The sequence below is a fragment of the Simochromis diagramma genome, unplaced genomic scaffold (assembly GCF_900408965.1).
Source record: "Simochromis diagramma unplaced genomic scaffold, fSimDia1.1 OVJJ01000802.1, whole genome shotgun sequence".
NCBI lineage: Eukaryota > Metazoa > Chordata > Actinopteri > Cichliformes > Cichlidae > Simochromis > Simochromis diagramma.
In genome coordinates, this window is record NW_024387492.1 from 24,705,855 (window position 1) to 24,721,722 (window position 15,868).

Here is a 15,868-nt window from a genome sequence, read left to right on the forward strand (position 1 = left end):
CTACCCTTTTGGGCTAAGCCCCAGGTGTTTCAAATGTCTGGCTCCGCCTCTGCTGTAGGGTCCCTTCATTCTTCGCATATCCGTGTCGATCCGAGTGTAAATCCCGAGGCTGAACGGCCTTTGTACAAGGCACACACACTTCTTAGCAGGGCAAAGCTATGAGCTAGAAAAATCCAGGCAGACAGCCTGTGTCTGTCCAATCAGAGAGCTCCTTACATCCCAAGGTGTGGCTAATTTGCATTGCAACAGGATTTTTAAAATGAGTTGCTAATTCAAATGTTAATCCCTGAGCGAACAGGAAAGGGAAATGGATTTTGAAATGAGGAGTGGAATCATTTTGAAAATCAACTTATTAAATTGGAATTCGAAAATGGTTTTTGAAATGAGTTTTTTAAAAAGCATTTTGAAAATCAATTTATTAAATTGGAATTCTAAAATGGTTTTTGAAATTAGAGCAGGGCGATATGAACAAAAATATTTATCACGATATACATTTGAAAATTTGCGATAACAATATAACTGACGATATAATTGACACTAGACAAAATACTTTACAAGTCCACAACTTTATTAGTGCAAAAAACCCTATCAATTTATTTTCAATTAAACAAGCAGCTGTTTCTTATGTGCATTAAAGTTATATAAAAATGTAACAGTGCAAATGCAAATTCCTTGCTGACAGTTTAACCAAAAGGCATTTCCAGTGGAAATTGGCTGACATATCCTCAGCATAACCATGTATACTATCCACAAAACTTAAAAAGAGGTTATACACACACAATACCGTAATATTATGTTGAAGCGCAGTACGTATCACTCCGCGAGGCTCCTGCCTACGATAGCCGTAATGCTCCTACAATCCATCAAGCGGTGCCGGTTCGTAGCTTAGCAAAGTTGTACTAAAACATTTGACAGATTTTCGAGCGCCGTGTACCACATAAAATCGTTTCGAGGTCAGTAAACACAACCAGAATTCATACATTTTTCAGAAAAATCAAAGGATTGATTTTAAGTGTGCCCTATTTTCCAAACAACACGGTAATAATGACGGCCCGCTAGCATGCGCTACCAAAAATAGTGCTTTGTTGTGTATCTGACGGACGAAAGCTAAACCAGTTCCACACCACTGAAGTTGCAGCATTTTTACAAACCAATTCTGGTTCATCCATTTCATTTAACGATCTGCTTTCGCTCTCATTCTGCGTCGCCGCCATGTGCGTATGTAAACATAGGCACTGCGCATGCGCAGTTTACCCATATTCTATTGCGATATTTAATTTTCCTATCGTTGCCCAAAATTACACCGGTATTACCGTGAACGGTATGATATAGCCCAGCCCTATTTGAAATTAGTTTTTTAAAAAGCATTTTGAAAATCAGTTTATTAAATTAGAATTCAAAAATGAATTTACAAATGCAGAATTTATTCTACAATTAATTATTTAAGCACAGAATTCTTTATTTCGATGCACGTGGCTCTTGTGGTCCTCCATACATTTCAACCATAAGACATCAAAATAAATGATTCAAGTAGTGATGGTAAATTTGATTCTTTTTACTGAATCAAGTTTTAATGAGTCACTCACCAAAGTGAATCAGGGTTTTTTTGAGTCATTTGAGTCACTGAGTCAGTTGACCAGAGAGTGCAAAAAATGCACATTTTCACTCAAACTTAATTTGTTTCTCTTTTCATGTAAATCCTACTGCTAAGATGAATGATTCTAAAAGAAAACAACTATTTTATAGAGCAAAAAAGAGCAAAAACATTTCTAAAATTAAGCAATTTCCTATCAAAATTGCTTAATAAACATTTATATTTTTTTATTTTATTTTAATATATTTTTATTTTTTATTTTATTAGTATTTTCCTTAAATGTGTTAAATATATATTTTCTCATCTAAATGTCCACTGAGCTGTGAGCCAGGTGGCGGTAATGCGCCTTAACATTGGTTGCCAACCAAGAAGAAGAGGAAGCTGTGAGCCAGGAGGGAGGGGGTGAGTGACTGGTCGTGTCCAAATTCATGGGCTGCATCCTCCTGAGGCCGCATTTGTAGACCGATTACATCACAGCGACGCGCCGAAGGCTGTCCAAATTCGTAGACTCCTCCGAATGCAGCCGACAAATGTGTCCTCCTTTTCCCCGAATTTGAAGGATGGGTCGGGTGTGTCCTTTGTGGCCTACCATATCCCAGAATTCATAGCGCGGCCCAGCCAAACTTCAGTTTCCAACAATGGCGGCCGCTACTAAGTTTTAAAATTACTCATAATAATCTTTCTGGGTCACAAAATAAACTTTTAACATATTTTCAGGCGAGAAAGTAGTTGTGTAAACATCAAATATCTGCTCAATTTATCAAGATATCGCATATTTGCAAAAGTGCTTCGACGTTTTCGGAGACGTCTGCTACCCACCTGCTCGATAGCTAGCCGGGAGCTCGAGGGTTACTGATGCGGCCGAGAACAGCACAACTCCCGGCACATCATTTTCAGATCACCGCGGACTTTCGCTGCTCGGGTTAAACGTAATATATAAGTCACTTAGACAACCTAAAAATGTTATTGTTGGGCTTTTTTCAGTGTTTTGTTTGTTCGTGAGTAAATCGGTTTGGCTGAGATTAAAGTTATTAGATTAGATTAGATAAAATAAAACTTTATTAATCCCCCGGGTGGGTTCCTCCTTGGTTTTTACACAGCTGACTAAACGTCAAACAGAAAACTGATTAAACAGAAGTATGAGACAGTCGAGAATTTACGCCAGTGTCCCGTTATATTTTAGATAGCAAGGAGCAGACGGCTGAGTTTATTAAACTCCACCGAGACAGCGGTGACGCTAATCAGAAGGCTAGACCGTCCAATTTCATGGCCGTTTACTTCCGGCCTACCCGACCTAGACCGCGAAGGCCGGGTCCTCAGGAGGATGCAGCCCATGAATTTGGACACGACCAGTGAGTGATTCGTTCGCTCTATGATTCAGCACAGGAGGGAGGGGGTGAGCGAGTCCTGAGTGATTTGCTTACGATTCAGCACAGGAAGGGAGGGGTGAGTAGCTCAAATGTGATGTTAGCAAAGCGATGCTACTGTGAACCGAGGAGCTATTTTCTTGATGTGAGCTTCTACTCAGGGTTTTTTCTTCCAGTTCAGAGCAGAAATTTTTTTGTTACGATACTGGATGTTGTGTTTTTCTCCACAATTTTAATTATAAGCTAGATACATTGCTGCTAACAGCAACAGGGATGAGTCAGTGAGTCAGTTGGGCTTGTGAATCATGATTCATGAGTCAGTAAAGTGATTCTCGAGTATTGATTCGCGCATCACTAGATTCAAGTGTTTGCTGGGAAATAACGATAACAACACAACTAAATGCAGACTTTGAGGTTAAACAAAGTTAGTGCAAGGTTAAGAGAAAAAACCTCAGGAAAGTACAGACCACTCATGAATACATAAAGAAATGAAAGAAGTGTGGTGTGAGCCAACAACAGAAATAAAAATAATGATTTAAAGAAATTGTTTGTGATTATGTAGCTTCTGTAAAAGACTTGAACCCAGCATGACCTGGACAAGGTGGATGGAGAGCAGGCGGGGACTGAGGAGTCAGTGAACACACCACAGAGTCACTGTGAAGCGACCTGGGGTCCGTTCTTCGTACCGCTTACTACATCCAAGATCAAATGACACATCCAAGATCAAATCATCGCGCCAACTTTGAGCTCGCTATTCCGATTCTCCGAACACACCTGTTGTTGACGATTAGTACAGCTGGATGAAGTAATGTGAGATCACTGGGTGGCTTAAAAGGGGCTACGCATCGATAGTAGAAACATTGATCGGCAACCCTTTGATTGGTCGGCGAAAATGTCGAAGGAGCGCGCTCAGTATTTTTCGGCAGCAGAGCAAGAACTCTTGATTGAGGGATTTCAGGAGTTCCAGAGTTTAATTAAAACGCAAGAGAACACTGCAAAGGCTGCAAAAGCAAGGAGAGAGGGCTGGCAGAAAGTTGCTGACAAATTAAACTCGTAAGTAATTTATTATATTACATTATATCATATTACATTATATCCTCTTTCACATTAGAGCCACAACAGGACCCACTAGAACATGGGAACAAGTAAAAGTGAAATATAAGAATATTCTACAGAATGGTAATATTTATCACTTATATTGCTTTTAGTCTCTTGAAAAGAGACCCTGAAATAATCTATTTGTTTGTTTATAACAGCAACCAAGAAAAGGGCAGAGCAAAAAAAGACAGGTGGTGGTCCTGCACCCCCTCGTCACACCCCGGCAGAGGAACTGGCCCTAGGGTTGAATGCCACCAGACCCATTGTTGAGGGCACCCCTGGGGGCAGCTCTTCCTTAGACCAGCAGCCGGGGTGCAGTAGCAGCAGCACCTTCATAACTGGTAAATGAGCTCATAATTCTATTTGTACAATGTAAAATATTTGGTTGTTGCCTTAATTAAAATGCTTTTTGTACTCTGACATTTATTGACATTGTGGGTTTTTTTGTGTGTAGTTTTACATAACACTCAAGTCAAGTCAAGTCAAGTCAACTTTATTGTCAATTCTGCCACATGTACGGGACATACAGAGAATAGAAACTACGTTACTCTCAATCCCTAGATAAAAAAGCAAATGAACATTTAAATATAAGAGTGATTAAAAAATGCAGGTAAAATAATTAAAAAGTAAAAATTTAAATAAATAAATACAATACAATTTTACATATAACAAGAAAGCTATACAATATACAATATAATGGGTAAATGACATTGGGTGTAAACCAGGCAGAGTAGTGCAAATAGGCAAATAGTGCAAATGGAGATTTAGTGATGTACGGTAAGAGATAGTGTAACAACAAAGTCTTATGAGGTAATGGCAGTCCAATGCTCCACAAAGTGACTGGTAACTGGTGCAGGCCAGTGAGTGAGTCAGAGTGTGTGTGTGTGTGTGTGTGTGTGTGTGTGTGTGTGTGTGTGTGTGTGTGTGACAGAGTTCAGTGAGACCATGGAGGAGAAGAGGGGAGAGGGGGCAGAATCGGGAGGGAGTTAAGCTTCCTGACAGCCTGATGGATGAAGCTGTCCTTCAGTCTGCTGGTCCTGGCCTGGAGACTCCGCAGTCTCCTCCCCGACGGCAGCAGCTTGAAGAAGCTTTGCATTGGGTGCGTGGGATCAGCCGCTATGCAAAGGGCTTTTTTAGTGAGACGGGTGCTGTAAATGTCCTGGAGGGAGGGGAGAGAGACACCAATGATCCTCTCTGCAGCTCTCACTATGCATTGGAGGGTTCTATGACAGGACGCATTGCAGGCTCCAAACCACACAGTGATGCAGCTCGACAGGATGCTCTCGATGGTGCCTCTGTAGAAAGTGTACATGATGGGGGCTGGTGCTCCTGCTCTTCTTAGTTTGCGGAGAAAGAAGAGACGCTGCTGTGATTTCTTGGCCAGTGCTGTGGTGTTGTACGTCCAGGAGAGATCCTCTGTGATGTGCACACCCAAGAACTTGGTGCTGTTCACTCTCTCCACAGACGCTCCGTCAATGGTCAGAGGAGCATGTTGGGTGTGCACTCTCCTGAAGTTCACAACAATCTCCTTCGTCTTCTCCACATTCAGAGAGAGATTGTTGTCAGCACACCACGTGGCCAGGCGTCTCACCTCACTTCTGTAGTCGGTCTCATCCCTGTTGCTAATGAGACCCACCACCGTTGTGTCGTCCGCAAACTTGATGAAGAGGTTGGAGCTGTATGATGGAGTGCAGTCATGGGTCAGCAGAGTGAAGAGGACCCACTCCATCACTTTTACCTGTTCCCATGCAAGGGGTGACTGAAGCATGCACAGTAAGTTGGGAGATACAGTGGGGCAAAAAAGTATTTAGTCAGCCACCGATTGTGCAAGTTCCCCCACCTAAAATGATGACAGAGGTCAGTAATTTGCACCAGAGGTACACTTCAACTGTGAGAGACAGAATGTGAAAAAAAAAAAAAAAAAAAAAAAAAAAAAAAAAATCCATGAATCCACATGGTAGGATTTGTAAAGAATTTATTCGTAAATCAGGGTGGAAAATAAGTATTTGGTCAATAACAAAAATACAACTCAATACTTTGTAACATAACCTTTGTTGGCAATAACAGAGGTCAAACGTTTACTATAGGTCTTCACCAGGTTTGCACACACAGTAGCTGGTATTTTGGCCCATTCCTCCATGCAGATCTTCTCGAGAGCAGTGATGTTTTGGGGCTGTCGCCGAGCAACACGGACTTTCAACTCCCGCCACAGATTTTCTATGGGGTTGAGGTCTGGAGACTGGCTAGGCCACTCCAGGACTTTCAAATGCTTCTTACGGAGCCACTCCTTTGTTGCCCGGGCGGTGTGTTTTGGATCATTGTCATGTTGGAAGACCCAGCCTCATTTCATCTTCAAAGTTCTCACTGATGGAAGGAGGTTTTGGCTCAAAATCTCACGATACATGGCCCCATTCATTCTGTCCTTAACACGGATCAGTCGTCCTGTCCCCTTGGCAGAAAAACAGCCCCATAGCATGATGTTTCCACCCCCATGCTTCACAGTAGGTATGGTGTTCTTGGGATGCAACTCAGTATTCTTCTTCCTCCAAACACGACGAGTTAAGTTTATACCAAAAAGTTCTACTTTGGTTTCATCTGACCACATGACATTCTCCCAATCCTCTGCTGTATCATCCATGTGCTCTCTGGCAAACTTCAGACGGGCCTGGACATGCACTGGCTTCAGCAGCAGAACACGTCTGGCACTGCGGGATTTGATTCCCTGCCGTTGTAGTGTGTTACTGACGGTGACCTTTGTTACTTTGGTCCCAGCTCTCTGCAGGTCATTCACCAGGTTCCCCCGTGTGGTTCTGGGATCTTTGCTCACCGTTCTCATGATCATTTTGACCCCACGGGATGTGATCTTGCGTGGAGCCCCAGATCGAGGGAGATTATCAGTGGTCTTGTATGTCTTCCATTTTCTGATGATTGCTCCCACAGTTGATTTTTTCACACCAAGCTGCTTGCCTATTGTAGATTCACTCTTCCCAGTCTGGTGCAGGTCTACAATACTTTTCCTGGTGTCCTTCGAAAGCTCTTTGGTCTTGGCCATGGCGGAGTTTGGAGTCTGACTGTTTGAGGCTGTGGACAGGTGTCTTTTATACAGATGATGAGTTCAAACAGGTGCCATTCATACAGGTAACGAGTGGGGGACAGAAAAGCTTCTTACAGAAGACGTTACAGGTCTGTGAGAGCCAGAGATTTTCCTTGTTTGAGGTGACCAAATACTCGTTTTCCACCCTAATTTACGAATAAATTCTTTACAAATCCTACCATGTGAATTCATGGATTTTTTTTTCACATTCTGTCTCTCACAGTTTAAGTGTACCTCTGGTGCAAATTACTGACCTCTGTCATCATTTTAAATGGGGGAACTTGCACAATCGGTGGCTGACTAAATACTTTTTTGCCCCACTGTGTGTGTGTATATATATATATATATATATATATATATATATAAAAAATAAAAGGATCCTGTCTATCCCACAATATACGCTGAATTCTGAAAACTCTCCTTATCAATCTTGCACCTTCCGCAATGGGTGGCTCGCGTACAAACGGACAGGACATGGCTGCGACAGACTTCCCAAATCCACCTTCGCTTTTATAGCCGTGGCCTCTCATCTTAATTAGACGAAGTAATTTACAATTACAACTCTAAAATATGAATTACATCTGAAATAATCAAATACATGAAATAGAATGATTAATAGTACATTTCCCTTTTTTTTAGGAAATGACCTGTATGTATCTATATGAAATCAATAAAAGAATCAAATACTGCATTACCTTTAGTTACATTGATAATATTTATTTATGGAAAAACAGTGGAAAAATATCGCTGTTGCTTTCGTATAAATGAAGCGGACATACCTGAGTGGCCGCGATCTAATCCTGTTTACATAAAGTAAGCCTGCTCCCAAGCAGGTTTACGCTTACGGATCTGTTGCTATGACAGCAAGTCCCGGATGAGCTTCAGAGAACCGAACGATCCAAGATCACGCGAAATCGTCAACAATCAAATCCAGCTAACTTACTTAGCGAGGTACGAAGAACGGACCCCTGTTTAGCACCTCACAGTAAGCAGGAAGTTTGTTTTCAAAATAAAGATCACTTTTTGTTATGTCCAAACTTTATTACTACTTTCAAACTTTTATTAAAACTTTATAAGAGCAGAAGTTAAAAACCTGAGACCAACTTGGTATTTACATGAAAACTAATAAAACCTGAGACCCAGACGCTGAATTCATAAATACTGAAACACAAAGAGCAGTAAAGACGCCGCGGACAGGAAACTGACATCACCACAGAACTCCAGCGTCCCCAATAATCAATCATGAAAACAGCTGAGAAATAAAAACATTTAAAGGACACTTAAATCAAAACAAGGCAGCCGATCGTCACGGTAACGGCACGGCTGACGTCACATGGGCTTGGTGGTGCTGTTATAAACAGACGTCTCCTCCTTGGACAGTGCTTCGTGGGTGGGGCCCGTGTTGACGGGCCTGTGTGTGCGCCTCTTGCGGGCCCTCAGGAAGCAGTAGGCCAGGATGGCCAGCAGAGACAAGATGGCCACCGACAGGATCACGGCGAGCGTGATGGAACCTGTGGAGGAGGACAGTGAGGTCATGTCCTGTTTGTACTGTAGAACAGTTGAAAGCTGAGGTTAAATCTCTCACTTGAGTCGTCGTCTACTTCCTTGTCGAAGCGCTCAAACAAACCTCTGGCGAACACATCGTTCTCTGCAGGGAAAGAAGAAAAAGCAGCAGTGAGTTCCAAAACTCATAAGTGAGTGAGCCGCTCTCTCTTCCTGTTTCCTTATCTGGAAGTCAGCGAGTTTTATGAAGTTCTGCCGGAGTGCTTACATTTCTGTGCTTCAGCACAAACTGCGTCAGGTTAGCGAGAAGACGTCTGAATGACATTGTCACAGAGTCATGTGACTGCAGTGTATGTGAGCAGTTTCTCTGTGTGGAGCTCATCTCATGAGTGAAGGGTCCTAAAGTTTGATTTCCCACAGACAAAAAAATCCAAATTTTTACGTTTGTGTTAGCTGGTAGCCAAGGCAACGCCACCTTCAGCCGGCCAATAGAAGCCGCTCCTGTGCTTAGCGAGATGCTCACTTTCTTTAAGTCAGAGCGCTGCAGTGTGGGTGACGCTCAGGTTTGGTTGATCTTTAATCTGCTGGAAAGCCAGCGCTGTGTTGTGAAGATTAAGTGTTTGTGTGTGCGAATGTGTGTGTACCGCCGACTTCTTTGCAGTACTCTCTGCATGTCTGATCGTCCGGAAAGTTGTTTTCGTTCCTGTCACAGCCACCGTAGGTGAACTCGTGACACTTCTGGTCCAGGGGGTCATAGTACCAGCCGGGGAATTTGGCCCGGCATGGACCGGTGCGGGGAGGCTCCGTGCACTGAGCTGAGGGGGGAGGGGTTAATTAGTATGTAGCTTGTTAGCTTTGAGTATTTCTTTAACAAAGAAAATTAAAACAAACCTTTCTTCTTGTTCACATCAATGTCCAGAAGAAGGCTCAAGGTCTGATTCACTGAGGAGGAGGAGGAAGGTCAGCTACACTCAGAGTGTGTGTGTGTGTGTGTGTGTGTGTGTGTGTGTGTGTGTGTGTGTGTGTGTTTGTGTGTTTGTTTTACGTTGGTGGCACTGGCTCTCGTCTGATCCATCGCTGCACTGCTTCACGTTGTCACACTCCATACTTCTCTCCAGGCAGCAGCCGTTGCCACAGGTTAGCTGATCAGGACCGCACGGCGAGCCGCACACCTCTTAAAACACACACGCACGCACACACACACACACACACTGAGCATCCTGGTTGTACTGTGGAGCAGAGATGAAGAGGTGCACTGTGGGACTGACCTGCAGCGGGCAGAGTAACACTCCTCTGCGATGACACTGTGGACAAAAATACAGAAACAGTGTTACAATAAAAGTGTGTGTCTGTGTTCATGTGTTCATGTGTACATGTGTGCGTGTGTGTACCTGTGACTCCTCTGCAGGCAGACAGACACTCTTGTTCAGACAGGAAGTTGTTCTCGTTTCCTATACAGCCTCCGAACACAAACATCTCACAGACGCCCTTTGTGATGTTGTAACGCCAGCGAGTAAATTTTGCGCGGCACGGCCCGACCTTCACCGGAGCCTGACAGTATGCTGAGGGCGAGGACAGCGTCAGTTACATCACTTCCTGTCAGACTTTTACCTACAGAAATACAGCTGACTGCAGTGCTGAACACAAACAGGGTGTGCCACTGTGACAACACTTGCGCCATTTACTGTTTTGCAAACTCCCATTTTACGGTTTTAAAGCCTGACTCTGGTCAGAGCTGCGATCAATACAGACTCAGTGAATCACGTGACCCTGAAATCAGCTGAAAGGAAGATGTCAAATAGAATTATGTCAAGTTTCTGCTGTGAGTGTGGGGGCGTCCTCTGAGCGTGCATGAGTCAGGTAATCCAGTCTGACCAGTTTAAGAGGAGCGAGAAAACAAACACCATTCCCTCCACCAATTAGCTGACTCTGCTTCTACCACACAGTTTAACTGATCAATAACACAGTGATTCAGCCATCAGCTGATCGATAATGTGACGATAAGTGAAGACTTCAGAAATCAATAAAGTCAGACTGAGATGAAAACAAACTAAACGTCCTCAAAACCTAAAATTGACCAAATTCTCTATTGACTCTGGCACAGGGCTCTGCACATGCTACAGGCTTATTGTTGGAATACATATCCCATGAGCACTCACAGCTGGTCTGTTGTGGGTTAAGAACGAGGACTGTGACCTTGGCATCATCTGATTTGCCGTTGGAGTCGTTGACCGTCAGCTTGAAGACATACGAGCCTGTCTGCAGGTTGGAGAGCTGCACCTGGTCAGGATAATTGGTCTCCTGCAGAAGCCCATTCAAAAATAACAGCATTTAAAAGTGAAATGAGCTGGACTCAGTCACAGCTGAATGCTGCAGAGGGACGCTGAAGAACAATTACATTCACCTGGACACACCTGCACAGACACAAGTCCTTATTTTAACTTCCAAAAACCAAGGCAGAGTGAAAACTGGATGGATTGTGAATGAGATTTGGTGGGCTGGAAGCTGCTCTGCTGAATTTTATATTCAAAGTAGTGAATACAGTGAACTACCCGTCTGTCTCCAGGTGAATTCTCCCTGTAACACAGAAGCCCCCACCCCCGTGCTGCAGCACCTGTACCTCTATCTTTACACTGCTGTCTCCTCTCTCCAGACTCCAGCGGTAGTCTTTAATTTTTGCGCCGCTCAGCGCCACACTCTCAGTGCCGTTGAGCATCACAGTCTCTCCAGGCTGAATGGTGACATCACGGCCTGCGTTGGCGACGGGCGGATGCTTCTTACCTGGAGACAGAGTGAGGGGGAGCTGAAGTCAGATGGATTCTGAGACAGGGTCAGAGATCACGTGCATAGAGAGGCAGCGCAGCCTGAAATGATAATAATAATGGATTGCATATATAGCACTTTTCGAGACCCTCAAAGTGCTTTACAATTCCACTATTCATTCACTCTCACATTCACACACTGGTGGAGGCAAGCTACAGTTGTAGCCACAGCTGCCCTGGGCAGACTGACAGAAGCGAGGCTGCCAATCAAGTGAGGTGGGGGCTGGCCCCGGCCAACACCAGTAGGCGGTAGGTGTCCAAGGACACAACGACCGAGACAGACAGAGCGTTAGTCCCACAGTTACGATGGAGGCGAGCTGGTCACAGCGTTGTGCCGGTGGCTTCAGCCACAGATAACAGGCGTCTGTGCCGTGGTTATCTGTCAGCGTGGAGGGAACATGTGACATCCTGTAACACTTAATCAGCTGATCACGGCGGTCTGAGAGAACGAAGCTGCAGATCATCTTTAACCTGCTCCTCACACAGCGGAGGAACACGCCGTCTACACGACAGCTGCTCTTCAAAAACATTAAACAGAAGCTGTGTCCCAAAACCTAGGCCACATCCTTCGGGGGACCCGGCCTTCGCAGTCTATGTGGGCCGGTGTTCTGGGAGTCCATCCTACCTGAAAAAAACATACTACACGATGTTTCTGTGCAGACACAGTGCATGCGCACAACACCGAATTAACTCCTTTTTCTCTCACCCATCCGGAATACTTCTTAAGGTTATGGTTAGGATTATGGTTAGGGGTAGGGTTAGGTTTAGTCGCAAGTCACCCTCAAATTATAATGCGGGTAGGACATTTTGTCAGAGTAGGATAGTTTCTCAGAACACCCGGTCCTGCTCCGACGAACAGGTGTGTGTGTGTTCTGACCTGGCGACCCCGTCGGGCTCCGAGTCTGCCCACCGACCTCCCTGCTGACACACTTGGGCCCACAGCCAATCACCCGCCTCCATCCCTCCTCTTGCCTGCATCTTCATCCCCCTGCACATGCTCAGACCACTCTCAGCCTCCGAGAGTCCTTCTGATCCTGCTCACTGAGCAGAACTGACATCACGGAGAGTCAGTAAGCCTGAAAGTACTCACCTTCTTTCTGGGGGGCTGCCAGGTACTTCCGGTACACGGCGTCTCTGACGTAGCTCTTGTACCCGCTCTGGGTCACGAACCTGCACGCGAACCGATTCCTACGCACGCAGTTAAACAGCACGCACGTGCGGTTCTCCTCTCCGGGGACGCTCGGCTCCAGCAACGCCAGGTTGCAGTGCACTTGCCCGCAACACGCGCGCTCGCACTCGAGCTCGGAGTAGAAGCTCGCGGTGGCCAACATGACCGCGCCCTGCTTCACCGCGTCCTCCGCGTACAGCACGAAGTCCTCGTGCCCGCGCCGGAACTCGTCCTCACAGTGCGGGTCCACCGCCCCCCCGGACCGCAAGAGCGCGAAAACGAGGAGGAGGAGGGGGGGGGAGGAAGAGGAGCGCGTGGACATGTCCGTCTGCGGTCAGTCTACGCGCGAGGAGGAAAAGACGCTCAGCTCCGATGTACCTCCTCAGGTGTGTCTCACCTGCTCTCTGACAGGAAGACAAACACCTCGCCCCGCCCCCACACAGGTGATTCTGACGCGCCGCTGACGTCAACAACAACAGGTGAATTTATGGATCCGACAGGAGAGCGTGAAAAACATCACACATTCAAAGATAAGTAAAGGTGATCCCACTAAGCCCAGCGTCACAGACTCTCACACAGACGTCACTCTGTCTGTGACGCTGGGTTTAAGAAACAAGAGCTCAAAGAGTTAAAAACATGTTTATCGCCATCTTCTGTTAGTACGGAGCATGTGGTTGGCTAACAGACTCATATTAGTAGTGATGGGCAGATGAAGCTTCATGAAGCACTGAAGCTTTTCATCCAATTGGTTCATCCCAGCGCAAAGCTTCTTGAAGCTTCATTTGCTCTAGTAGGACACCTACTGGACGTAAAAATATTAGTTGGCATGAATTTGAAGAGTGTGGCCTTTTGCACACAGCCTGTAAATGTCAACAACAAAAGGAGTGTGTAAAACATCTATATTGTAGTGATGGCAGTATACTTTATATATTTATACTGGCAGTATGGAAAATGATCATTTGGAAATGCTTAAAATGGAAATGATCATTTACTGTGAGGTGAGGTGTGGTTGGGGTGTGGACAGTGGTTGTGCTTTTGTAACATTGAGGTATGGACAGCTACACACTGAGGCTTTGAGCCTCAGTCCTGCCCACATTTTATTCTGTAAAAACTAAATTTTCACTGCTTTTATGACCTTTTAGTGGGGAGAACATAGCTAGGATTTAATGATTTAAATAAATCTTTTAAATCCTTTGTCCTCCACAGTGCTAAATGGCTGGGAGTCCTCAATCACCATGCTAACCAGGTCTTCATCTATTGGAGATTGTTCTCCTGAGGAAAGACAATAAAGACAAAGCACAAATATAAATATCACACACGTAACTTATTACAGTTGTATAATATTGTTATATCATTTAGTAACATTACTGCATGCTATATTATCATGACATTTGATGGCTCACCTGGTCTTGCTCCACAATCGGTGTTCCCCTTATTCTCATGCAAAGCTCTGTAGTGCCTAAGCATGGATGAGGTGTTGTTGTTATATCCCAGCTCCCTGGCACATATCAAACACTTCACCTTGTACAAAAGTAAAGCCGCTTAACATAAATTGTATTGCACCATCAGTATTATGAAAATACATCTTCTGTAGAAATTTACATACCTTGTTGGGAGGAATAAAATCAAAATGTTCCCACACAGGGGAGGACATCCTCCTCTTCTTAGCTGGCTCCATTCTCTCCTGACTTTCTCTCCTAAACCTCCAAACTGTCTCCAAACTCTCACTAACCGCAACTCTCCATCAAACACCCACATTTTGAATGAAGTCTGAGGGGTTTATATCGCTGCCATAGCTCGCGGCAAAGTTCGAACCACTACATGAACCAGTCACGTGGTACAGCCGGGCAGCGAGGCTTCGGACGTCATCATTTTCAGCTCCTCCCATAAATGAAGCAAGCCTCGATACGCGCATCGCGGAAACGCCCCCTCAATTACTCGACACAAGCTTCGAAGCCTCGATACAGAACGTCACATCACTACATATTAGTTTATGTTAGCTAACTAATGACAGAACCAATAGCTCAGAGGAAACTAAACATCAGAATACGAGGATCACTGTAGTGCTGCAGCAGTGAGGCGTTAAACCAGGATATACTGTACACTTTACCTTCTGTGGCAGGAAGTGTCTGTTCGCTGTTTGGCTAGCTACATGGTTATGGTTGGGTGTTAGCCTAATTAGTTGTGATGTTTGCGTTTGTAAAGCACTTTATGGATTAGGACTGTGGAGCAGAGCGTGGATTTATCACTAATCAGTAAAATCGTTTCTAAATCAAGTACTGATTAATCAGTGCAGTACGATCAGTCAGCATTTCACACTCTGACCAGCAGGGGCACTGCAGCAACACCTGAAGCGGGCCAATGAGAGGCGCAGCCGGAAGTTAAAAGGCAGATGGTTTATGTGATTTTTACTGATTATTTGTGATTTGGATGATTTTCAGGTAAAGGAACGGAGTTTTGGCGGAGTGTGTTTTTTTTCCCCCATCTCACTTGATTGCTTCGCCAAACTCTATTCAGAAAAGATCAGATTTCAGTTAAACGTGATCAACTGATCTCTGTGATCTAAGATAGCTTTTATAGTTTTGGATGAAGCAGCAGGATTCCTACTTTAATTCGGCTCACTCTGAAACCGACATGGAGAAAGGTTTCTTAGTACAAAGCGCTGATGAAGATGTGATGATGCTAATGTTTTGATCCACTTTGAACGAGCAGAATTTGACGTTTCTATGAGCAGGTTTGGCAGGTCAGAGTTCAGGTGAGTTTCACCTTTTTTCACTTACAAATACTGATGTTGACTTTAAGTGATAATAAAAGCCGACAAGAGCAGGAACCTGTTTAACAGTTTTTTGCCTGCGACTAATGATTTAATTGAGATTACAGTTTAAAATGTTAAATATGTTTATTTAAAAATACAAAAATAATAAAATTTTCACTTTTAAATATCTCAAATAAATAAAATGCATCTTTCTGACACTTCAATTATAATTTTATTAATTATTTTTATCACTTTGACCTCTGACCTGCATGACATTTGATTGGTTGGTGGCTGTGTTACAGTTTTACTGTTTTAAAAAATGAAAAGTGTTTTTGTTTGGAGTTATGAAGCCTGGCCGGACTCATCTTCATCGCTCTGACTCTGACCTGTAAATGATTTTATTTCAGTTTAGTTTTCCAATAGTACAATGAAATTGTAAGACTGTCCCGCGTCAGCACTACGGCTGT

General features: G+C 44.3%; 1 protein-coding gene across 1 annotated transcript; it reads right to left on the bottom strand.

The window, feature by feature from the left end:
* Positions 1-8,173: 8,173 nt before the first annotated feature.
* Positions 8,174-13,148, bottom strand: LOC120725469 (kunitz-type protease inhibitor 1-like). The gene is made up of 10 exons (XM_040018424.1): positions 12,569-13,148; positions 11,277-11,437; positions 10,816-10,957; positions 10,048-10,218; positions 9,925-9,960; positions 9,702-9,830; positions 9,548-9,598; positions 9,301-9,471; positions 8,739-8,801; positions 8,174-8,664 (listed from the first exon to the last, which is right to left on the bottom strand). The coding sequence occupies exons 1-10, from the start codon at positions 12,966-12,968 to the stop codon at positions 8,483-8,485; spliced, it is 1,506 nt and encodes a 501-aa protein (XP_039874358.1). The 5' UTR covers positions 12,969-13,148; the 3' UTR covers positions 8,174-8,482.
* Positions 13,149-15,868: the final 2,720 nt, after the last annotated feature.